We start from the raw sequence: 25840 nt of genomic DNA, 5'->3' as shown, positions 1-25840 counted from the left end.
AGTAGTAAAGGAGTTTTTCTATTTGGGGAGCAAAATAACTGATGATGATCGAAGTAGAGAAGATATAAAATGTAGACTGGCAATGGCAGGGAAAGCGTTTCTGAAGAAGAGGAATTTGTTAACATCGAATATAGATTTAGGTGTCAGGAAGTCGTTTCTGAAAGTATTTGTATGGAGTGTAGCCATGTATGGAAGTGAAACATGGACGATAAATAGTTTGGACAAGAAGAGAATAGAAGCTTTCGAAATGTGGTGCTACAGAAGAATGCTGAAGATTAGATGGGTAGATCATATAACTAATGAGGAGGTATTGAATAGAATTGGGGAGAAGAGGAGTTTGTGGCACAACTTGACAAGAAGAAGGGATCGGTTGGTAGGACATGTTCTGAGGCATCAAGGAATCACCAGTTTAGTATTGGAGGGCAGCGTGGAGGATAAAAATCGTAGAGGGAGACCAAGAGGTGAATACACTAAGCAGATTCAGAAGGATGTAGGCTGCAGTAGGTACTGGGAGATGAAGAAGCTTGCACAGGGTAGAGTAGCATGGAGCTGCATCGAACCAGTGTCAGGACTGAAGACCACAACAACAACAACAACAACGACAACAACAACCTGTGAGTGCGGCCGTTCATACATGGGACAGACTGGAGAGATGCACAGAGCACCGCAGGTACACCGGGCTCTTACAGCCTGATACATCTGCGGTGGCGGAGCACTGTATTGACACTCGGCACTCTATGGCGTCGAAATTTTAGCCTCGACCTCATCCTTCTGGGACTCAGTAGTGAAGGAAGCAAATGAAATTCACTGGCGACGAATTTAATTAACAGAGATAGCGCCTTCAGCTTGGACAAATCTTGGAATCCGGCAATTTCTGAAACTAAATCACGAAGACGCCGCGACGGTGCAGCTCGCAGTGATACATCGATATCACCGCGTGGATCGACCGCGCAGCCATAGTTCTAATTCCATGCATATACCAGACGTTTTTGCCGCCGATTAACGTCTCTGGCGCCTTGTGTATCTGTGGCCGCATGCGCAGTGGTTCGGTCCTCGGGTTTAAAAGGACGGAGCGAGTGCTGGGGCGTCAGTCCCCTCGACTCATCTGGAAGATTACTGGACGGTGTTCAGGCGAAATATTAGAAGAAGAAGTCAAATTTATGCGGCTGCAAGCCCGATATTTTATGGATCAGTATTTTCACCGCGAAAGTATGAAGATGCACAACATAAACATCAATTCTGCACTTTTTATTGCTCATGAAAACCACACGTTGCATGCTCTACCACCATACAGGAGGACCTTCAGAGTTCGTGGTCAAGATTGCTGTACACACCGGTACTTCTAATACCCAGTAGCACGTGCTCTTGTATTGATGCATCCCTGTATTCGTCGTGGCATACTATCCGCAAGTTCATCAAGGCACTGTTGGTCCAGATTGTCCCACTCCGCAACGGTGATTCGGCGTAAATCCCTCAGAGTAGTTGGTGAGTGACGTCGTCCATAAAGAGCCCTTTTCAGCCTTTGCCAGGCATGTTCGACAGCGTTCTTGTCTGGAGCACATGCTGGCCACTCTAGTCGACCGATGTAACTCTCCTGAAGAAAGTCATTCACAGGATGAGCACCATAGGGGCGCGATTTGTCGCTCATGAAGACGAATGCCTCGCTAATGTGCTGCCGATACAGTTGCACTTTTGATTAGAGGATGGCATTCACGTATCGTACAGCCGTTACGGCGCCTTCGATGACCACCAGCGGCGTACGTCGGTCCCACATAATGCCACCCCAAAACATCAGGGAACCTCCACCTTGCTGCACTCGCTGGACAGTGTGTGTAAGGTGTTCAATCTGATCAGGTTGCCTCCAGACACGTCTCCGACGATTGTCTGATTGACGGCATATGCGACACTCATCGGTGAAGAGAACGTGATGCCAGTCCTCAGCGGTCCATTCGGAATGTTGTTGGGCCCATCTGTACCGCGCTGCATGGTGTCGTGGTTACAAAGATGGATCCCACCACGCACGTCGAGAGTGAAGTTGCGCATCATGCAGCCTATTGCGCACAGTTTCAATCGTAACACCATCTCCTGCAGCTGCACGAAAAGCATTATTCAACATGGTGGCGTTCCTGTCAGGGTTCCTCCGAGCCATCATCAGTAGGTAGCGGTCATCCACTTGGGCGGCCTATCTCTCTGTATCTCCTGCATGTCCCAACATCGCTTTGGTTCACTCCGAGGCGCCTGGACACTTCCCTTGTTGAGAGCCCTTCCTGGCACAAAGTAACAATGCGGACGCGATCGAACCGCGGTACTGACCGTCTAGGCACGGTTGAACCACAGACAACACGAGCCGTGTACCTCCTTCCTGGTGGAATGACTGGAACTGATCGGCTGTCGGACCCCCTCCGTCTAATATGCGCTGCTCATGCATGGTTGTTTACATCTTTGGGCGGGTTTAGTGACATCTGTCAACAGTCAAAGGGACTGTGTCTGTGATGCAATATCGTCAAGGTCCCTCTTCAGGAGTACTGGGAACCGGGGTGATGCAAAACTGTTTTTGATGTGCATATGAAACACAGATGACGGCAGCAAGCGCGAACGAGCCGAAGTTAGTCATCCTGCAGGTCTTTCAATGTAAATGTGTGCAAAAGGAACAAAAACCCATTTCCTTCCTTGTTAGGTTGCTGTTAGCTAAGGGTAAAGACACAAGCTGGACGTGCACTGACATGTCAGATCTACCGTCATTCGACGACCCACATATTGCCTACCATGTTAACACAGCGCTGGCTACCAATGGCAACGGGGGGGGGGGGGGGGGGGAGGTATCGAATGCTGTGGACACCACAAGGCTACGGAGCGTGGTTGAACCGCTTAGTCGACGAGTAACTCACGGCATTGCTACAGTGCTGGTGATGTTGATACAAACCAGTGCAATGGCAACGATAAACAAACCAAACATTCCATGATAACTTCAATAACAGTAGCCGAAGTTGAGATTTCGTCACAAGCAATTACGCTGATTGAGAAAGAAGTGGCGGATGAAAGATTAGCCTTTCTGCAAATGAGTCAGTGAAATGCGTGGTGTCGTGCGAACAATGTACACTACTGGCCATTGAAATTGCTACACCACGAAGATGACGTGCTACAGACCTGAAATTTAACCGACAGGAAGAAGATGCTGTGATATGCAAATGATTAGCTTTTCAGAGCATTCACACAAGGTTGGCGCCAGTGGCGAGACCTACAATGTGCTGACACGAGGAAAGTTTCCGACCGATTTCTCATGCACAAACAGCAGTTGACTGGCGTTGCCTGGTGAAACGTTCTTGTGATGCCTCGTGTAAGGAGGAGAAATGCGTACCATCACGTTTCCGACTTTGATAAAGGTCGGATTGTAGCCTATCGCCATTGCGGTTTATCGTATCGCGACATTGCTGCTCGCGTTGGTCGACATCCGATGACTGTTAGCAGAATATGGAATCGGTGGGTTCAGGAGGGTAATACGGAACGCCGTGCTGAATCCCAACGGCCTCGTATGACTAGCAGTCGAGATGACAGGCATCTTATCCGCACGTCTGTAACGGATCGTGCAGCCACGTATCGATCCCTGTGCCAACAGATGGGGACGTTTGGAAAACAACAACCATTTGCACGAACAGTTCGACGACGTTTACAGCAGCACGGACTATCAGCTCGGAGACCGTGGCTGCGGTTACCTTTGACGCTGCATCACAGACAGGAGCGCCTGTGATGGTGTACTCAGCGACGAACCTGGGTGCACGAATGGCAAAACGTCATTTTTTCGGATGAATCCAGGTTCTGTTTACAGCATCAGGATGGTCCCATCCGTGTTTGGCGACATCTCGGCGAACGCACATTAGAAGCGTGTATTCGTCATAGCCATACTGACGTATCACCCGGCGTGATGGTATGGGGTGCCATTGGTTACACGTCTCGGACACCTCTTGTTCACATTGACAGCTCTTTGAACACTGGACGTTACATTCCAGATGTATTACGACCCGTGGCTCTACCCTTCATTCCATCCCTGCGAAACCCTACATTTCAGCAGGATAATGCACGACCGCGTCTTGAAGGTCCTGTACGGGCCTTTCTGGATACAGAAAATGTTCGACTGCTGCCCTGGCCAGCACATTCTCCAGATCTCTCACCAATTGTAAACGTCTGGTCAATGGTGGCCGAGCAACTGGCTCGTCACGATACGCCAGTCACTACTCTTTATGAACTGTGGTATCATGTTGAAGATGCATGGGCAGCTGTCCATTATAATTGTCCGGGCTGTTATGCCGTGGTCGGTTGATGAATTCTGTGTCGATTCCCAACGGGAATCAACCGAACACGGCATAACAGCCCCGACAATTGTAATGGACATGATATTTCCGGCCGTGAAAGTCTACATTTTAGTATGGGCAGCTGTACCTGTACACTCCATCCGAGCTGTGATTGACGCAATGCCCAGGCGTATCGAGGCCGTTATTACGGCCAGAGGTGGTTGTTCTGGGTACTGATTTCTCATGATCTATGCACCCAAAGTGCGTGAAAATGTAATCGCATGTCAGTTCTAGTATAATATATTTGTCCAATGAATACCCGTTTATCATCTGCATTTCTTCTTGGTGTAGCAATTTTAATGGCCAGTAGTGTAGAAGAGGAGTATAAGTGATGACGATTAGTGCATAGCAATAGAAAGTGGTACAGAAAAACGTGCGATGTAGCTGATTGTCGTTGTCGGACAGGGAGCCGCAATTCTCGTCTCAAGTGAAACATAGTAAAGGACAATCGTTGTCCTAGGAGCGCGTACTAAACATAATTACATACTTCGAAAATCATCCGCAGCATGGCAAAGGAACAATTATGAACGCATTTTGAATAGCTCCACAACAATATGACATTGTAGCGCATCAGACAAACTACGGATATTCAATGGAGGACAAGGCGCACTTGTCACACAAACTGACGTTTGCGCGTTTCGAGGATGCTCGGTACAATTTGCGGGACGTACATGCTAGTGTATTTGCACACGACATACAAAATGGTTCAAAAGGCTCTAAGCACTATGGGACTGAACATCTGAGGTCATCAGTCCCCTAGAACTTAGAACTACTTTATCCTAACTAACCTAAGGACATCACACACATCCATGCCCGAGGCAGGATTCGAACCTACGACCGTAGCGGTCGCGCGGTTGCAGACTGAAGCGCCTAGAACCGCTCGGCCAATACGACATATATTGTTTCGATTTCAAGCGAAACAGTGGATGGTTGGATAACTTCAAACAGTGCTACAGAATTGGAAAACGAAAGGTAATGAAATTTCAAACGAAGCGTCAGCTAGACTATGCCCAGCAACCTACGGAATCGGCCGAAAATATTTTAGAGGTGATAAACAAAACTATACCATAGTTAAGTAAGTAATTTGTTTTCAACTGAAACCAACCGGAATTTGAAGAGGAAACGTATATGAAACGGACCCTGGAAAATTAGAGGTACCAAGAGGGTTCTACCAAAATTATTTCCTTAGCATTCGTATACGAGGGGCGTTTGAGAAATCCGTGTAAAGCCCGAGAGATGGCACCACCGGCACGTATCGAGGTCATGTTTAGTTAGTAGCATCTTTGAAAACAACACACACCAAGTTTCAGCCATATTGATCTATTTTTTTGTGTTTGGCATTCGTGTGAATCAAGGAAGTCGAGTGATTGTCAAAAAATGGACGAAGAAGAATTTCGTGTGGTGATTAAACATTACTTTATGAAAGGCAAAACGAGTCAGGAGACTAAAGAGAAGCTTGACAAACATTACGGTGACTCTGCACCTTCGATTAGAAGAGTTTATAAGTGGTTTCAGAATTTTCGGAGTGGCCATATGGGCACAAGTGATGCTGAACGTTCTGGACACCCTGTAGAGGTTACGACTCCAGAAATCATTGATAAAACCCGTGATATGGTGATGGATTACGGAAGAGTTCAGGTGCGTGAGACTGCTAGTGCTGTGGGCATCTCGAATGAACGGGTACATAATATTTTGCGTAAACATTTGGACATGAGAAAGCTATCCGCAAGATGGGTTCCGCGATTGCTCACCTTGACCAAAAACGGAGTCGTGTGAAATGTTGCAAGGATGGTTTGCAGCTGTTCAGGAAGAATCCGCAGGACTTTAAGCGTCGTTTCGTCACTGTGGATGAAACAAAGGTGCATTACTATACTCCTGAGACCAAACAACAATCTAAACAATGGGTTACCAAGGTAGAATAGGCACCAGAAAAGGCGAAGACCAGTCTTCGGCCTGAAAGGTTCTGGCGACTGTCTTTTGGGATTCGCAAGGGATAATACCGATCGACTACCTGGAAAAGGGTAAAACTATTAGAGGTTCATATTATTCATCGTTGTTGGACCGTTTGAAAACCGAGCTGCAAGAAAAAGCCGGCGATTGGACCGCAAAAAAGTCCTTTTCCATCACGACAATGCACCAGCACACACCTCAGCAGTTGTGGTCGCAAAATTAATCGAAATAGGATTCCATCTCGTTTCACATCCCCCCTATTCTCCGGACTTGGCTCCCTCCGACTACTATTTGTTCCCCAATTTGAAGGAATGGCTGGCAGGACAAAGATTTTATTCAAACAAGGAGGTGATTGCAGCAACAAATAGCTATTTTGCAGACTTGGACAATTCCTATTATTCGGAAGGGATCAACAAATTAGAACAGCTTTGTACGAAGTGTATAAGTCTAAATAAAAAAAGGTTTATCCCAAACACGTAAGTAGTTTTTATTTTTGGACGGACTTCTCAAACGCCCCTCGTATAATTATGCCGACTGTTTCACTGGATGGTAAATTGGTTGGAACGCTATTTACTGCTCTGAGAGAACTAAGAGGAGCTCTGTGCTCTATGATTCTTTTTTGTATGTGTGGTCTTCGCAAGGGCGTCAGGGAATATTTACGTGACAGCAAGCAAGAGTGGGAGAACGGGCGTAACAGAACTACAACTATGGTATGAACACTGCTTTTGGCCAATAGCTCATCAAAATAAGTTGCTTTTCTTTAATTGCTGGCAACGGCGTAGTCACAGTGGATACACCGGTTCCCGTCAGATCACAGAAGTTCAGCGCTGTCGGGCGTGGCCGGCACTTGGATGGGTGACCATCCGGCCGCCATGCCCTCTCGCCATTTTTCGGGGTGCACTCAGCCTCGTGATGCCAATTGGAGAGATACACGACCGAATAGTAGCGGTTCCGGTCAAGAAAACCATCATAACGATCGGGAGAGCGGTGTGCTGACCACAGGTCCCTCCTATTCGCATCCTCCACTGAGGATGACACGGCGGTTGGATGCTCCCGATGGCCCACTTGTGTCCTGAAGACGGAGTGCTGCTCTCTTGTTTAATTCCTAGTACACGTATAAAAATCATACTCCTAAAGAACAAACTACTGGTCCTGGAAAGTGTGTGACATTGCAGTTCATATCCCCTGGAACCACCAGATGAATTCAATCTCCCGATGTTTGTGTTTTCCTTGCGTATAAAACGTATTTTATTTATTTTTATTTATTTATTTATAGTTCCGTGGGACCACATTAAGGAGAAGTCTCCATGGTCATGGAACGAGTCAATACATGAAATTATAACACGACTGTAGAAACAGATAAAATGAAATATAAGAAACATATTCGGGCGACACGTCATTAGTTTAAATGAAGACAATCAACAATGTAACACTGGAATTTGCTTAATTTTTTAGCTCTTCCAGGAGCTCCTCGACAGAATAGAAGGTGTGAGCCATGAGAAAACTCTTCAGTTTAGACTTAAAAGCGTTTGGGCTACTGCTAAGATTTTTGAGTTCTTGTGGTAGCTTATTGAAAATGGATGTAGCAGAATACTGCACTCCTTTCTGCACAAGAGTCAAGGAAGTGCATTCCACATATCACCGCACTATTTGCAGCAACGTCTTGAAGGATAGCCAGTTCCATGATAAGAGCCACGACAGGCTGCTTGGCATTCGGTTGAGCGCCATCACATCCCATCAGATCTCGTCATCCTGCCACACCAGTGTGATTGTAGATGCATTCTTTTAGAGTGGATACCTAACTGAACGTTTTGCACGGTTTGTAACTCGCAGGGACCTCGCCTTTGATCTTGATGGTGCGAACCTTTGTGATGATTCACATGCCCGTCTACCCTGATAGCTGTATGGTCAGCGTGATGGACTGCCGTCCTTAGGGGCCGGGGTTCGATTCCAGGCTGGGTCTGGGATTTTCTCTGACCGGGGACTGAGTGTTGTGTTGTCTTCATCATCACTTCGTCCCCATCAGGCGCGCAGGTCTCCCAGTGTGGCGTCGAGTGTAATAAGAGCTGCACCAAGGCGGCCGGACCTGCCCCGTAAGGGACCTCCTGGTCAGTGACGCCAAACGTTCATTTCCATAGAGATGCGCAATTTTTTATTCGGTTAATGGTTTGTTTCGAACATCTCTAGAATCTCGATGATGTCCATTTTGTGAAGTGTAATACATGCATCCCATAGAAGGCTGATCTGCTCGCGTCCCAGACTCTTCGTTTTCTGTGAACACAGTGAGTCATTACCAGTTACTATTTTTCCTGTCGTAATTTTCGCTTTCGAATGAGCCATACTAAAGATTGCTCTTGCGACCTCGCACTCAACAGGTTCCTTGTAAGTTATCTAAAAGAGAAGGATAAGAAGCGTGAGGGATCTATTGGACATAAGAATGCTTATTTAGCTTAATCAGTCCTTGGAGAAACAGAAATTAAGCAACACCTTAGCTCAGAGCACTGAAAGACCTAAGCCGAAACAAGGCCTCGGGAGTGCACAACATTCCATTAGAACTACTGACAGCCTTGGGAGAGCCAGTCCTGACCAAACTCTACCATCTGGTGAGCAAGATGTATGAGACAAGCGAAATACCCTCAGACTTCAAGAAGAGTATAATAATTCCAATTCCAAAGAAAGCAGGTGTTGACAGATGTGAAAATTACCGAACTATCGCTTTAATAAGTCACAGCTGCAAAATACTAACGCGAATTATTTACAGACGAATGGAAAAACTGGTAGAAGCCTACCTCGGGGAAGATCATTTAGGATTCTGGATAAATGTTGGAACACGTGAGGCAATACTGACCTTACGACTTATCTTAGAGTAAGGACAGGCAAACCTACGATTCAAGTATTTCTAGATTCAGCGAAAGCTTTTGACAATGTTGATTGGAATACTCTCTTTCAAATTCTAAAGGTGGCATGGGTAAAATACAGGGAGCACAAGGCCATTTACAAATTGTACAGAAAGCAGATGGCAATTATAAGAGTCGAGGGACATGAAAGGGAAGCAGTGGTTGGGAAGGGAGTGAGACAGGGTTGTAGTCTCTCCCCGATGTTATTCAATCTGTATATTGAGCAAGCAATGAAGGAAACAAAAGAAAACTTCGGAGTAGGTATTAAAATCCATGGAGAAGAAATAAAAAATTTGAGGTTCGCCGATGACATTGTAATTCTGTCAGAGACAGAAAAGGAACTGGAAGAGCACTTGAACGGAATGGACAGTGTCTTGAAAGGATGGTATAAGATGAACATCAACAAAAGCAAAACGAGGATAATGGAATGTAGTCGGATTAAGTCGGGTGATGCTGAGGGAATTAGATTAGGAAATGAGACACTTAAAGTAGTAAAGGAGTTTTGCTATTTGGGGAGCAAAATAACTGATGATGGTCGAAGTAGAGAGGATATAAAATGTAGACTGGCAATGGCAAGGAAAGCGTTTCTGCAGAACAGAAATTTGTTAACATCGAGTATAGATTTAAGTATCAGTAAGTCGTTTGGCCGGCCGCGGTGGTCTAGCGGTTCTAGGCGCTCAGTCCGGAACCGCGCGACTGCTACGGTCGCAGGTTCGAATCCTGCCTCGGGCATGGATGTGTGTGATGTCCTTAGCTTAGTTAGGTTTAAGTAATTCTAAGTTCTAGGGGACTAATGGCCACCGATGTTAAGTCCCATAGTGCTCAGAGCCATTTGAACCATTTTGAAGTCGTTTGTGAAAGTATTTGTATGAAGTGTAGCCATGTATGGAAGTGAAACATGGACGATTAATTGTTTGGACAAGAAGAGAATAGAAGCTTTCGAAATGTGGTGCTACAGAAGAATGCTGAAGATTAGATGGGTAGATCACATAACTAATGAGGAGGTGTTGAATAGAATTTGGGAGGAGCTTGTGGCACAACTTGACTAGAAGAAGGGATCAGTTGGTAAGACACGTTCTGAGGCGCCAAGGGATCACTAATTTAGTATTGGAGGGCAGTGTGGAGGGTAAAAATCGTAGAGGGAGACCAAGAGATGAATACACTAAACAGATTCAGAAGGATGTAGGTTGCAGCAGTTACTGGGAGATGAAGAAGCTTGCACAGGATAGAATAGTATGGAGAGCTGCATCAAACCAGTCTCAGGACTGAAGACCACAACAACAACAACAACATAGTTAAGCTTTCTGGCAAAATACAGAAGGACAGAACGGCAACGTTAGGGAAAATCGCTATGTTCTCTCCAAGATAACTGGCTGTATTAACTTCTACAGTGAGTCTGAACTTGCGTTATGTGTACATGATGAAACAGTAGAATCTAACAATCCTAGAATACTCAGAGAGCGTGTAAATTTCACTTACGCTTTAGCAGCGGATGTGAAAAAACATATGAAGGATACTGCTGTCTTTCAGGTGCTGCCAATGGTATACAAAAGAATTTACTGGACTGTACGTTTCATGTGTGTCAGGAATAAAAATAATTAAGAAACAGCTACGACAGATTTTGTGTCTTTGATAGCAGATGAAACTTCTGATGTATCTTCTAAATTTGAGTTGTCTGTACTATTTCGTTTTCTGTTATCTACTGAAGAGACGGTTGAAAAATTTTGGACAGTTTCATATCAATCACGTAACAGTGCTTCCTTCTTGGCTGATTCAATTAAAGATGTACTCGTCGATGGTGTCGAAGAAACGAAAGAAAACGTAAAATCTCAAATTTATGATGGCTCCTGCGTCATGCGTGACCATCATACACAAATCTAAACAACGGTAAGAGGAGAGCATAATTTCGTGTATTATGCGCATTGTTACGAACGCCAACTGAACTTAATTCTTGCCCAAGCTACAAGAAACAAATAGAGCTGTTTTTCATAACTACTGCACAGGTAGCAATATGTTTCTGTCATTCACCTCGAGAAGTGACTGTTCCGTATGCAACGAAGAATCCTTTATGGATCAACCATAAGACGGAACTCTAAAAAAGTCCTCACAATTCACGAGCATAAAGAGGCCTTTCTAGGATGTTAAACACGTTGAAGATACCATCAACCACACGACAAATGTGGATCAAACATATCGTATAAGGTTAAAACTCCAACACCCAAAACTTTCTTTTCGGTTATAGATATTTTCTAAAATAGCTAGCTGTCAAACCAAGCAACGTGCAGGTATTCATTTAGCAATTTTCTATTAGAAATGAAAAGAGAAATGAACTGTGTTTTTCTGTAATATCGAAAAAATTTGATTTACATGTATTCGTGAAAATACTTTTGCAATTACGGAACAGTCGTACAAAAAGTATGCATAATTTACAGATGTGTAAGCACAGCTTATTCTCGTATCTAGACCGCGATTTTGTAAACGTCTCAGTAGACTCTTCATAGCTCTATAGAAACCGAGCGAGGTGGCGCAGTGGTTAGACACTGGACTCGCATTCGGGAGGACGACGGTTCAATCCCAGGTCCGGCCATCCTGATTTAGGGTTTCCGTGATTTCCCTAAATCACTCCAGGCAAATGCCGGGATGGTTCCTCTGTAAGGGCACGGCCGACTTCCTTCCCCGTCCTTCCCTAATCCGATGAGACCGATGACAACGCTGTCTGGTCTCCTTCCCCAAACCAACCAACCAACCAGCTCTATAGACGGCTATGGTTTCGCCTACAGCCGATTGCGTTTCGCAGCTGAAAGCTGTCAGAAGCTCTGCCAGGTATTAGGAATTTCTCTAAGTGAACTCGACTCTATATGTGTATTAGTACTAAAGAATAAATGGCTTAAAAATTCATACATGATGCGGCATTTTCCACACGTCTCATTCTTCATGACTCCATATCTCCTGCTCATTGTGTCATGCAGTGACATGACTTTGTAGGTACATTCAGCGGCGTACGTCGGAACTGTGTGCAGAATGTATTGCGAACTGAGGTACTAGGGAAGAGCCGGCCGAAGTGGCCGTGCGGTTCTAGGCGCTGCAGTCTGGTACCGCGAGACCGCTACGGTCGCAGGTTCGAATCCTGCCTCGGGCATGGCTGTGTGTGATGTCCTTAGGTTAGTTAGGTTTAACTAGTCTAAGTTCTAGGGGACTAATGACCTCAGAAGTTGAGTCCCATGGTGCTCAGAGCCATTTTTACTAGGAAAGAAGCAATAAATTTAAGCGTCACGCACGATGAGGCAGTTTGTCATGCATCTCATTGTTTATGACGTCATATGTCCTGAACTGTTATAGGTAAGTAGTTCTAACCCCCACAGCAATTGTATGCTGACATTAAGGGACGTGTGCAGCAAGTTTGGTTGAAATCGGGTCAGAAGGGGATGTGGAACATCCACTCAGACACACTCGCACTTAATTTACATACATCCATTTTTATACACTATGGCCATTAAAATTGCTACACCACGAAGATGACGTGCTACAGACGCGAAATTTAACCGACAGAAAGAAGATACTATGATATGCAAATGATTAGCTTTTCAGAGCATTCACACAAGGTTGGCGCCGGTGGCGACACCTACAACGTGCTGACATCAGGAAAGTCTGCAACCGATTTCTCATACACAAACAGCAGTTGACCGGCGTTGCCTGGTGAAACGTTGTTGTGATGCCTCGTGTAGGGAGGAGAAATGCGTACCATCACGTTTCCGACTTTGATAAAGGTCGGATTGTAGCCTATCGCGATTGCGGTTTATCGTATCGCGACATTGCAGCTCGCGTTGGTCGAGATCCAATGACTGTTAGCAGAATACGGAATCGGTGGTTTCAGGAGGGTAATACGGAACGCCGTGCTGGATCCCAACGGCCTCGTATCACTAGCAGTCGAGATGACAGGCATCTTATCCGCACGGCTGTAACGGATCGTGCAGCCACGTCTCGATCCCTGAGTCAACAGATGTGGACGTTTGCAAGACAACAACCATCTGCACGAACATTTCGACGACGTTTGCAGCAGCACGGACTATCAGCTCGGAGACCGTGGCTGCGGTTACCCTTGACAGAGCAGTCAGAGGTTTGAATTCTGCAACCACTTGTTGGCCTCTAATTTACTTCACCAGCACTTCTTCCTTTCACTGAACAATAAGTGTCCTGCATAAATTCCTTATGCTGTCTTTTAGGCTGTCTGCCATTGCCATGCCTTCTATTGAAAGGGAAACGATTCACAACAAGGGCGTACCCAGGATATGAACTTGGGGGGTGGGGGGCGGCAGTTCATACTAGTGTCAGGAAACAAGGACTCGAGACAACTTACAGCACTTCTTATTAAATAAAACAGTAAACTAGTGAAAAACTGCGAATATCTTCTAGGGGGGGGGGGAGGGAGGCAGATGCTTCCCCCCCCCTCCCCTGCCCCTCTCTGGGTAATCCCATGATTCACAGGTCTCCAGATTTCAACGACAGAGTCATAGATCCGTCACGAAAACAGGAAGGAGGCTGGACTTTCTCGGTACGTCTAAAGGCGACTCAGTCCTGCGAACGTCGCCAGGCTCATTGTAAGGTAATTTTAGAGCTACAGATATATTTTAAATAATTTAGGAAATTAAATTATTTGGAAAGGTAAGTTGTACAGTGCAGTAAAGGCAGGTAAATTCAACGTGCTTGCGCAAATATCGAAATTTTCTACTTAGTTTGTATGGCATTCTCTTTCTTATCGACGTAGCGCTGTACGTTAAATAATTTCCGCTGTACGTTAAATAATTCTCCGCAATATTGAGAGTGGTAGTGATGTTCAGTCCCAATGGGGCACTGTTAAGTGGGGCGTTCCACAAGGGTCGGTGCTGGGGCTTATTTATATAAATGATATGCCTTCTAGTATAACAGGTGATTCAAAAATATTTCTGTTTGCTGATGACACCAGCTTGATAGTGAAGGATCTTGTGTGTAATATTGAAACAGTATCAAATAACGTAGTTCATGAAATAAGTTCGTGGCTTGAGGAAAATAATTTGATGCTAAATCACAGTAAGACTCAGTTTTTACAGTTTCTAACATACATTTCAACAAGAACCGATATTTTGATCAGACAGAATGGGCATATTATAAGCGAGACGGAACAGTTCAAGTTCCTAGGAGTTTGGATAGATAGTAAGCTGTTGTGGAAAGCCCATGTTCAGGATCTTGTTCAGAAACTAAATACCGCTTTGTTTCCCATTAGAACAGTATCTGAAATAAGTGACACTTCAACACGAAAAGTAGTCTACTTCGCATATTTCCATACGCTTATGTTATATGGTATTATTTTTGGGGTGATTCTTCTGATTCAAAAAGGGTATTTTTGGCTCAAAAACGGGCTGTTCAAGCTATATGTGGTGTAAGTTCGAGAACCTCTTGTCGACCCCTATTCAATAGTCTGGGAATTCTGACATTGCCCTCACAGCATATACACTCCTGGAAATTGAAATAAGAACACCGTGAATTCATTGTCCCAGGAAGGGGAAACTTTATTGACACATTCCTGGGGTCAGATACATCACATGATCACACTGACAGAACCACAGGCACATAGACACAGGCAACAGAGCATGCACAATGTCGGCACTAATACAGTGTATATCCACCTTTCGCAGCAATACAGGCTGCTATTCTCCCATGGAGACGATCGTAGAGATGCTGGATGTAGTCCTGTGGAACGGCTTGCCATGCCATTTCCACCTGGCGCCTCAGTTGGACCAGCGTTCGTGCTGGACGTGCAGACCGCGTGAGACGACGCTTCATCCAGTCCCAAACATGCTCAATGGGGGACAGATCCGGAGATCTTGCTGGCCAGGGTAGTTGACTTACACCTTCTAGAGCACGTTGGGTGGCACGGGATACATGCGGACGTGCATTGTCCTGTTGGAACAGCAAGTTCCCTTGCCGGTCTAGGAATGGTAGAACGATGGGTTCGGTGACGGTTTGGATGTACCGTGCACTATTCAGTGTCCCCTCGACGATCACCAGTGGTGTACGGCCAGTGTAGGAGATCGCTCCCCACACCATGATGCCGGGTGTTGGCCCTGTGTGCCTCGGTCGTATGCAGTCCTGATTGTGGCGCTCACCTGCACGGCGCCAAACACGCATACGACCATCATTGGCACCAAGGCAGAAGCGACTCTCATCGCTGAAGACGACACGTCTCCATTCGTCCCTCCATTCACGCCTGTCGCGACACCACTGGAGGCAGGATGCACGATGTTGGGGCGTGAGCGGAAGACGGCCTAACGGTGTGCGGGACCGTAGCCCAGCTTCATGGAGACGGTTGCGAATGGTCCTCGCCGATACCCCAGGAGCAACAGTGTCCCTAATTTGCTGGGAAGTGGCGGTGCGGTCCCCTACGGCACTGCGTAGGATCCTACGGTCTTGGCGTGCATCCGTGCGTCGCTGCGGTCCGGTCCCAGGTCGACGGGCACGTGCACCTTCCGCCGAACACTGGCGACAACATCGATGTACTGTGGAGACCTCACGCCCCACGTGTTGAGCAATTCGGCGGTACGTCCACCCGGCCTCCCGCATGCCCACTATACGCCCTCGCTCAAAGTCCGTCAACTGCACATACGGTTCACGTCCACGCTGTCGCGGCATGCTACCAGTGTTAAAGACTGCGATGGAGCTCCGTATGCCACGGCAAACTGGCTGACACTGACGGCGGCGGTGCACAAATGCTGCGCAGCTAGCGCCATTCGACGGCCAACACCGCGGTTCCTGGTGTGTCCGCTGTGCCGTGCGTGTGATCATTGCTTGTACAGCCCTCTCGCAGTGTCCGGAGCAAGTATGGTGGGTCTGACACACCGGTGTCAATGTGTTCTTTTTTCCATTTCCAGGAGTGTATTTTCTTTAACGTCGTTTGTTGTTAGCAATATTAGCCTATTCCCAAGAGTTAGCAGCTTTCACTCAGTTAATACTAGGCAGAAATCAAATCTGCATGTGGAATGCACTTCCTTGACTCTTGTGCAGAAAGGAGTGCAGTATTCTGCTGCATCCATTTTCAATGAGCTACCACAAGAACTCAAAAATCTTAGCAGTAGCCCAAACGCTTTTAAGTCTAAACTGAAGAGTTTCCTCATGGCTCACTCCTTCTATTCTGTCGAGGAGCTCCTGGAAGAGCTAAAAAATTAAGCAAATTCCAATGTTACATTGTTGATTTTCTTTATTTAAATTTACGACTTGTCACCTGAATATGTTTTTTTATATTTCATTTTATCTGTTTCTAATATCGCGTTATAATTTCATGTATTGACTCGTTCTATGACCATGGAGACTTCTCCTTAAGTTGGTCCCACGGAACAATAAATAAATAAATAAATAAAAAATTACGAGCCGCTTGACATCGCTGTATTCATTCTGAATTCTTTTTTATTGTAATACCAATCTCCATCTACATCTACATCTACGTGATTACTTGGCTATTCACAATAAAGTGCCTGGCGGAGGGTTCAATGGACCACCTACAAGCTGTCTCTCTACCGTTCCACTCTCGAACTGCGCGCGGGGAAAACGAGCACTTCAATTTTTTTGTGCGAGCCCTGATGTCTATTATTTTATTATGTTGGTCATTTCTTTCTATATAGGTGGGTGCCAACAGAATGTTTTCGCAATCGGAGGAAAAAACTGGTGACTGAAATTTCATGAGAAGATCCCGTCACAACGAAAAACGCCTTTGTTTTAATGATTGCCACTCCAGTTCACATATCATGTCTGTGACACTATCTCCCCTAATTCGCGATAATACAAAACTAGCTGCCCTTCTTTCAACTTTTTCGATGTCATCCGTCAGTCCCACCTGATACGGATCCCACACCGCACAGCAATACTGCAGAATAGGGCGGACAAGCGTGGTGTAAGCAGTCTCTTTAGTAGACCTGTTGCACCTTTTAAGTGTTCTGCCAATGAATCGCAGTCTTTGGTTTGCTCTACCCACATCTATGTGATCGTTCCAATTTAGGTTATTTGTCTTTGTAATCCCTAAGTGTTTAGTTGAATTTAGAGCCTTCAGATTTGTGTGACTTATCGCGAAATCGAAATTTCACAATTTTCCTTATTCAGGGTCAATTGCCACTTTTCGCGCCATACAGATATCTAAATCATTTTGCAAGTCGTTTTGATCATCTGATGACTTTACAAGACGGTAAATGACAGCATCATCTGCATATAATCTAAGACGGCTACTCAGATTGTCTCCTATGTCGTTAATATAGATCAGGAACAATAGAGGGCCTATAACACTTCCTTGGGGAACGCCCGGTATTACTTCTGTTTTACTCGATGACTTTCAGTTTATTACTACGAACTGTGACCTTCCTGGCAGGAAATCACGAATCCAGTCGCACAACCGTGGCGATATTCCTTAGGCACACAGTTTGGTTAAAAGACGCTTGTGAGGAACGGTGTCGAAAGCCTTCTGAAAATCTACAAATATGGAGTCAATTTGACATTCCCTGTCCATAGCACTCATTACTTCATGAGTATAAAGAGCTAGTTGTGTTTCGCAAGAACGATATTTTATGAAACCGTGCTGACGATGTGTCAATAAATCGTTTTCCTCGAGGTACTTCATACTCTTCGAATACAGTACGCGTTCGAAAACATTACTGCAAATCGACGTTAGTGATATGGGCCTGTAATTCAGTGGATTACTCCTACTTCATACTCTGAGAGGAATCTGAGTGGTTATCAATCTGGACCGGAGGCCTTGCCTTTGTTAAGTGATTTAAGCTGCTTCGTTACTCCGATGATATCTACTTCTATGTTTCTCATCTTGGCAGTTGTTCTTGATTGGAATTTAAGTATATTTACTTCGTCTTCTTTGGTGAAGCAGTTTCGGAAAACCGTGTTTAATGACTCTGCTTCAGTGGCACTGTCATCAGTGACTTCACCGTTGTTATTGCGCTGTGAAGGTATTGATTGCGTCTTGCCACTGGTGTGCTTTTGTATGACGAGAATCTCTTTGGGTTTTGTGCCAGATTCCGAGACAGAAATTAGTTATGGAAATTATTAAAAGCGTCTCTCATTGAAGCACGCGCTATATCGAACTTGTGCGAAACTTTTCCTATCTTCGGGATTTAGCGTTCTTTTAAATTTGGCATGCTTTTTGCTTTGCTTCTGCAACAACTATGTGACCCTTTTTGTGTACCATGGGGGTCCAGTACCATCACTTATTAATTTGTGTGGTATATATACTGTATCTCTCAATTGCTGTTGATACTATCTCTGTGAAAACATTCCTCAACTTTTCTACACCTACATGATGAGACCGGAAGGAGTGGAGACTGTCTCTTAAAAAGGCGTTAAGATCATTTTTATCAGCTTTTTTTAAAAATAGATATACTTTGCGTTTCTTTTCGATGGTTGTAGGTATTACGGTATACAACCTGGCAGCAACTGCCTTGTGGTCGCTAATCCCTGTATTCGTCACAACACTCACTATTTGTCCAGATTATTTGTTGCTAAGAGGTCAAGTATGCTTTCGCAACCATTTACGCTTCGAGTAGGCTCATGAACTAATTGTTCAAAATAATTTTCTGAGAAAGCATTCAGTACAATTTCGGATGACGTTTTATGCCTAACGCCGCCTTTAAACGTATACTTTTTCCAGCATATAGAAGGTAGATTGAAGTCGCCAGCGACTGTAATTCAATAAGTATGAGTAATTCAATAACTATAATGAGATTCAAGTTTTCTTTGAACTATTCAGCAACTATATCTTCTGAGTCGTGGGATAGGTAAAACGATCCAATTAATAGTTTAGTCCAATTGTCAAGTATAACCTCTACCCATACTATTTCGCAGGAACTATCTACTACCATAATTATGTAGAATACATAACTACAGAAAATACGTAAAGAGTGTTATTATGACGAGGTACGTCAAGACTTCTGCACGGAAGTGTTTTGGTTTTACAGAATCTACTCATTATATTTGGCAACATCTTATTTACATCTATTCTCACACATATGTAAAACGTTTTGGGCTCGATTAAGAAATATAGATGGTTAATTTACAGTCTTTCCAAATCGTACTTCGTGACATCTTCTCACTTGAAAAAGGTTGTTGCAAAGTACATTGACCGAAAATGTAGAGAACGAAGTACAGTTTGCCCCTAATCTACTTCTACATGTACATCTACATCTACATGGATACTCTGCAAATCACATTTAAGTGCCTGGCAGAGGGTTCATCGAACCACCTTCACAATTCTCTATTACTCCAATCTCGTATAGCGCGCGGAATGAACGAACACCTATATCTTTCCGTACGACCTCTGATTTCCCTTATTTTATTGTGGTGATTGTTTCTCCCTATGTACGTCGGTGTCAACAAAATATTTCCGCATTCGTAGGAGAAAGTGGGTGATTGGAATTTCGTGAGAAGATTCCGTCGCAACGAAAAACGCCTTTCTTTTAACGATTTCCAGCACAAATACTGTATCATTTCTGTGACACTCTCTCCCATATTTCGCGATAATACAAAACGTGCTGCCCTTCTTTGAACTTTTTCGACGTACTTCGTCGGTCCTATCTGGTAAGGATCCCACACCGCGAAGCATTACTCTAAAAGAGGACGGACAAGCATAATGTAGGCAGTCTCCTTAGTAGGTGTGTTACGTTTTCTAAGTGTTCTGCGAATAAAACGCAGTCTTTCGTTAGCCTTCCCCACGACATTTTCTATGTGTTCGTTCCGATTTAAGTTGTTCGTAATTGTAATACCTAGGTATTTAGTTGAATTTACGGCTTTTAGATTAGACCGATTTATCGTGTAACCGAAGTTTAACGAGTTCCATTTAGCACTCATATGGATGACCTCATACTTTCCGTTATTTATGGTAAACTGCCACTTCTCGCACCATTCAGATATATTTTCTAAATCGTTTTGCAGTTTGTTTTGATCTTCTGATGACTTTATTAGTAGATAAACGACAGCGTCATCTGCAAACAAACTAAGACGGCTGCTCAGATTGTCTCCAAAATCGTTTATATAGATAAGGAACAGCAAAAGGCCTATAACACTACCTTTGGGAACGCCAGAATTCACTTCTGTTTTACTCGATGACTTTCCGTCAATTACTACGAACTGTGACCTCGTGACCTCTCTGACAGGAAATCACAAATCCAGTCACATAACTGAGACGATATTCTATAAGCACGCAATTTCACTACGAGCCGCTTGTGTGGTACAGTGTCAAAAGCCTTCCGGAAATCCAGAAATACGGAATCTATCTGAAATCCCTTGTCAACAACACTCAACACTTCATGCGAATAAAGAGCGAGTTGAGTTTCACAAGAACGATGTTTTCTAAACCCATGTTGACTGTGTGTCAATAGACTGTTTTCTTCGAGGTCATTCATAATGTTCCAACACAATATATGTTCTAGAATCCTTCTGCACATCGACGTTAATGATATTGGTCTGTAACTAAGTGGATTACTCCTACACCCTTGCTTGAATGTTGGTGTGACCTGTGCAACTTTCCAGTGTTTGCGTACGGATCTTTCGTCGAGCGAACGGTTGTATATGCTTGTCAAGTATGGAGCTAATGCATCAGCATACTCTGAAAGGAACCTAATTGGTATACAACCTGGACCAGAAGACTTGCTTTTAGTAAGTGATTTAAGTTGCTTCACTACTCCGAGGATATTCGGCCGCTACGGTCGCAGGTTCAAATCCTGCCTCGGGCATGGATGTGTGTGATGTCCTTAGGTTAGTTAGGTTTAAGTAGTTCTAAGTTCTAGGGGACTGATGACCTTAGAAGTTAAGTCCCATTGTGCTCAGAGCCATTTGAACCATTTGAATCCGAGGATATTTTCTTCTACATTACTCATGTTGGCAGCTGTTCTCGATTCGAATTCTGGAATATTTACTTCGTCTTCTTTTGTGAAGGCATTTCGGAAGGCTGTGTTTATTAACTCTGCTTTGGCAGCACTGTCTTCGATAGTATCTCCATTGCTATCGTGCAGAGAAGGCATTGATTGTTTCTTGCCGCTAACATATTTCACATACGACTAGAATCTATTTGGATTTTCTGACAGGTTTCGAGACAAAGTTCGTTGTGGAAACTGTTATGAGGATCTCGCATTGAAGTCCACGCTAAATTTCGAGCTTCTATAAAAGATCGCCAATCTTGGGGATTTCGCCTCTGTTTAAATTTGGCATGTTTGTTTCGTTGTTTCTGCAACAGTGTTCTGATCCGTTTTGTGTTCCAAGGAGGATCAGCCCCGTCGTTTGTTAATCTTTTTGGTATAAATCTCTCAATTGCTGCCGATACTATTTCTCTGAATTCAAGCTACATCCAGTCTACGCTTATATCATCCATTTGGAAGGAGATTGTCTCTCACGAAGGCGTCAAGTGAATTGAAGGGCTTATTTCAATAGTGGAAAAAGTCCATTTTTGTTCATTCTTAGATACAGAGTCCTAAAGTTAAATGAGCGCTGAAAAATGTGCAGTTGAGATACCAGAAATATACATACATCAAATATATACACACACACACACACACACACACACACACACAAACACACACAGTAGACTGGCAATGGCAAGGAAAGCGTTTCTGAAGAAGACAAATTTGTTAACATCGAGTATTGATTTAAGTGTCAGGAATTCGTTTCCGAAAGTATTTGTATGGCGTGTAGCCATGTATGGAAGTGAAACATGGACGATAAATAGTTTAGAGAAGAAGAGAATAGATGCTTTCGAAATGTGGTGCTGCAGAAGAATGCTGAAGATTAGATGGGTAGATCACATAACTAATGAGGAGGTACTGAATAGGATTGGGGAGGAGTTTGTGGCACAACTTGACTAGAAGAAGGGATCGGTCGGTAGGACATGTTCTGAGTTATCAAGGGATCAGCAGTTTAGTATTGGAGGGCAGCGTGGAGGGTAAAAATCGTAGAGGGAGACCAAGAGATGAATACACTGAGCAGATTCAGAAGGATGTAGGCTGCAGTACGTACTGGGAGGTGAAGAAGCTTGCACAGGATAGAGTAGCATGGAGAGCTGCATCAAACCAGTCTCAGGACTGAAGACCGGGTGTTACAAAAAGGTACGGCCAAACTTTCAGGAAACATTCCTCACACACAAAGAAAGAAAATATGTTATGTGGACATGTGTCCGGAAACGCTTACTTTCCATGTTACAGCTCATTTTATTACTTCTCTTCAAATCACATTAATCATGGAATGGAAACACACAGCAACAGAACGTACCAGCGTGACTTCAAACACTTTGTTACAGGAAACGTTCAAAATGTCCTCCGTTAGCGAGGATACGCGCATCCACCCTCCGTCGCACGGAATCCCTGATGCAGCCCTGGAGAATGGCGTATTGTATCACAGCCGTCCACAATACGAGCACGAAGAGTCTCTACATTTGGTACCGGGGTTGCGTAGACAAGAGCTTTCAAATGCCCCCATAAATGAAAGTCGAGAGGGTTGAGGTCAGGAGAGCGTGGAGGCCCCGGAATTGGTCCGCCTCTACCAATCCATCGGTCACCGAATCTGTTGTTGAGAAGCGTACGAACACTTGGACTGAAATGTGCAGGAGCTCCATCGTGCATGAACCACATGTTGTGTCGTACTTGTAAAGGCACACGTTCTAGCAGCACAGGTAGAGTATCCCGTGTGAAATCGTGATAACGTGCTCCATTGAGCGTAGTTGGAAGAACATGGGGCCCAATCGAGACATCACCATCAATGCCTGCCCAAACGTTCATAGAAAATCTGTGTTGATGACGTCATTGCACAATTGCGTGCGGATTCTCGTCAGCCCACACTTGTTGATTGTGAAAATTTACAATTTGATCACGTCGGAATGAAGCCTCGTCCGTAAAGAGAACATTTGCACTGAAATGAGGATTGACACATTGTCGGATGAACCATTCGCAGAAGTGTACCCGTGGAGGCCAATCAGCTGCTGATAGTGCCTGCACACGCTGTACACGGTACGGAAACAACTGCTTCTCTCCATACAGTGACGTGGTCAACGTTGCCTTGTACAGCAGCAACTTCTCTGACGCTGACATTAGGGTTATCGTCAACTGCACGAAGAATTGCCTCGTCCATTGCAGGTGTCCTCGTCGTTGTAGGTGTTCCCCAGTCGCGAGTCATAGGCTGGAATGTTCCATGCTCACTAAGACGCCGATCAATTGCTTCGAACGTCTTCCTGTCGGGACACCTCCGTTCTGGAAATCTGTCTCGATACAAACGTACCGCGCCACGGCTATTGCCTCGTGCTAATCCGTACATCAAATGTGCATCTGCCAACTCCGCATTTGTAAACATTGCACTGACTGCAAAACCACGTTCGTGATGAACACTAACCTGTTGATGCTACGTACTGATGTGCTCGATGCTAGTACTGTACGCCAATGAGTCGCATGTCAACACAAGCACCGAAGTCAACATTACCTTCCTTCAATTGGGCCAACTGGCGGTGAATCGAGGAAGTACATTACATACTGACGAAACTAAAATGAGCTCTAACATGGAAATTAAGCGTTTCCAGACACATGTCCACATCACATCTTTTCTTTATTTATGTGTGAGGAATGTTTCCTGTAAGTTTGGCCGTTCTTTTTTGTAACACCCCGTATATATATATATATATATATATATATATATATATATATATATATATAACTTCCTGGCAGATTAAAACTGTGTGCCCGACCGAGACTCGAACTCGGGACCTTTGCCTTTCGCGGGCAAATGCTCTACCATCTGAGCTACCGAAGCACGACTCACGCCCGATACTGACAGCTTTACTTCTGCCAGTATCTCGTCTCCTACCTTCCAAACTTTACAGAAGCTCTCCTGCGAAAGTTGCAGAACTAGCAGTCCTGAAAGAAAGGATAGTGCGGAGACATGGCTTAGCCACAGCCTGGGGGATGTTTCCAGAATGAAATTTTCAGTCTGCAGCGGAGTGTGCGCTGATATGAAACTTCCTGGCACACAGTTTTAATCTGCCAGGAAGTTTCATATCAGCGCACACTCCGCTGCAGAGTGAAAATCTCATTATATATATATATATATATATATATATATATATATATATATATATATATATATATATATATATATATTCTGCAGTTGAAATACCAGAAATAAGAAAGATTCAAGTATATATAATTGAATATTCAATCTCGCTACGACAACCCTGTGTTCACTAATCCCTGTATGCGTTATTAACTCAGGATTATTTGTTGCTAACAGGTGAAGTGTGTTTGCACAGCCGTAGTCCTTCATTGTCAGGGAGAGAACGTACAACCATTGATAAGAGCTCGTGTAAGCCGAGCTGCCTGTGGGTGTGTGGAGACTGCCCTGTACATATCGCCTCGTCAGTCGGCACTGCACTTACCGGAACGCAGGCAGTAGTCCCACCACGTCTCAATTTCACCGTCGCTGAGGTCCAGGATGCCGCCAGAGCGAGCGACGGCGGTGGTGCGCGAGCAGACGCAGTCGAGCACCGAGGTGCCGTTCCCTGCGAGCAGGGCCGCCAGCGCTGCCACGACGCCCGCCGCCTGCATGGTGTGCCGTCGACGCTGGGGAGCGAGCAGCGGCGCTGCGCGGGCTCCGCATATAACGGCGAGCGCTGCGGAAGTCTGCGGCCGAGCCACAGGAAGCGGGGCGCGGCTAGTCCGGATCAGTCAGGCCCCCACATCCGCACGGTAGAGATGGGCAAAACTGTTCTTTTCAGTGATCGGATCAGAACTGTTCACTCCCTGAAATGAACTAGCTCTCTTTCATGACTCACCACTCATTCACAATAGAAAATAAATGGAAGGCACATTGCCCTTTAAACTTGGTTTATTCCAGTACTATACCTGTATTTTGATCTTATTTGATCCTATTTTGAAGTAACACGGATAATGAGTAAGAATTTTGTATTGTTTATTGAAATTTCCACGATATGACAAAGTTTTTGATTATTGATTTATTTTGCACTATCGTGGTTTTTTGGGTGATCGGAAAATGTTGTAACTTGAGATTTACATTAACAATATATTTGGCTATAATGTATTAAAATTTCATTAACCTCGTACAAATACATCGCAAGCCATATATTTTTAAAGTGAACGTTTCCTTCCAAAGACGCCTAAAATCGCAAAATCCGTACCAGAATAAGAAAAAAATATAAATGTGACTGTAAGACTAAAGTGCTGCATATAGCCTTACGCAGAATAAAACAAGGAAAATATTGGTGTATCACATTTTGCGATACGTTTATCAGTTCGCTCGTAATTAAAGCGTAAATTCGAGTGTCCATAATAAAAATTCTATAGTAAGAGCAGTCGTCAGGGACCTAATCTGATCAGTTTAAACAAATAAAAATAAAATAAAAACAAATGATATATACATAACATAATAATGTAATATACATAGCGGTATTACTACGAAGAACAATATCCAGTAGAGACGAACTCCGATGCAGAGGCGCTGAGTCGAGCAGGTCGAGCCGCAAGCTGTATTACTGCGTGAGCTGAGACCGCAGAGACCAGAGTGACACCTGAGTCGCTTTGCTCAACGCTCTGGCTAGAGTCGAGAACAGTGGGGTGAGTGTCGAGCGGT

The 25840-nt window shown here is 44.6% G+C and overlaps 1 protein-coding gene across 1 annotated transcript in view; it reads right to left on the bottom strand.

The window, feature by feature from the left end:
• Positions 1 to 24798, bottom strand: part of LOC126108161 (uncharacterized) — a 123868-nt gene extending 99070 nt beyond the window's left edge. Inside the window, exon 1 of the mRNA XM_049913404.1 lies at positions 24630 to 24798. Within this exon, the coding sequence (XP_049769361.1) occupies positions 24630 to 24798 (169 nt within the window). The remainder of the gene's footprint in view (positions 1 to 24629) is intronic.
• Positions 24799 to 25840: the final 1042 nt, after the last annotated feature.

Source organism: Schistocerca cancellata, chromosome 11 (assembly GCF_023864275.1).
Source record: "Schistocerca cancellata isolate TAMUIC-IGC-003103 chromosome 11, iqSchCanc2.1, whole genome shotgun sequence".
Lineage (NCBI taxonomy): Eukaryota > Metazoa > Arthropoda > Insecta > Orthoptera > Acrididae > Schistocerca > Schistocerca cancellata.
Note: the sequence above shows the minus strand (reverse complement) of the source record. Positions and strands in the feature narration are given on the sequence as shown.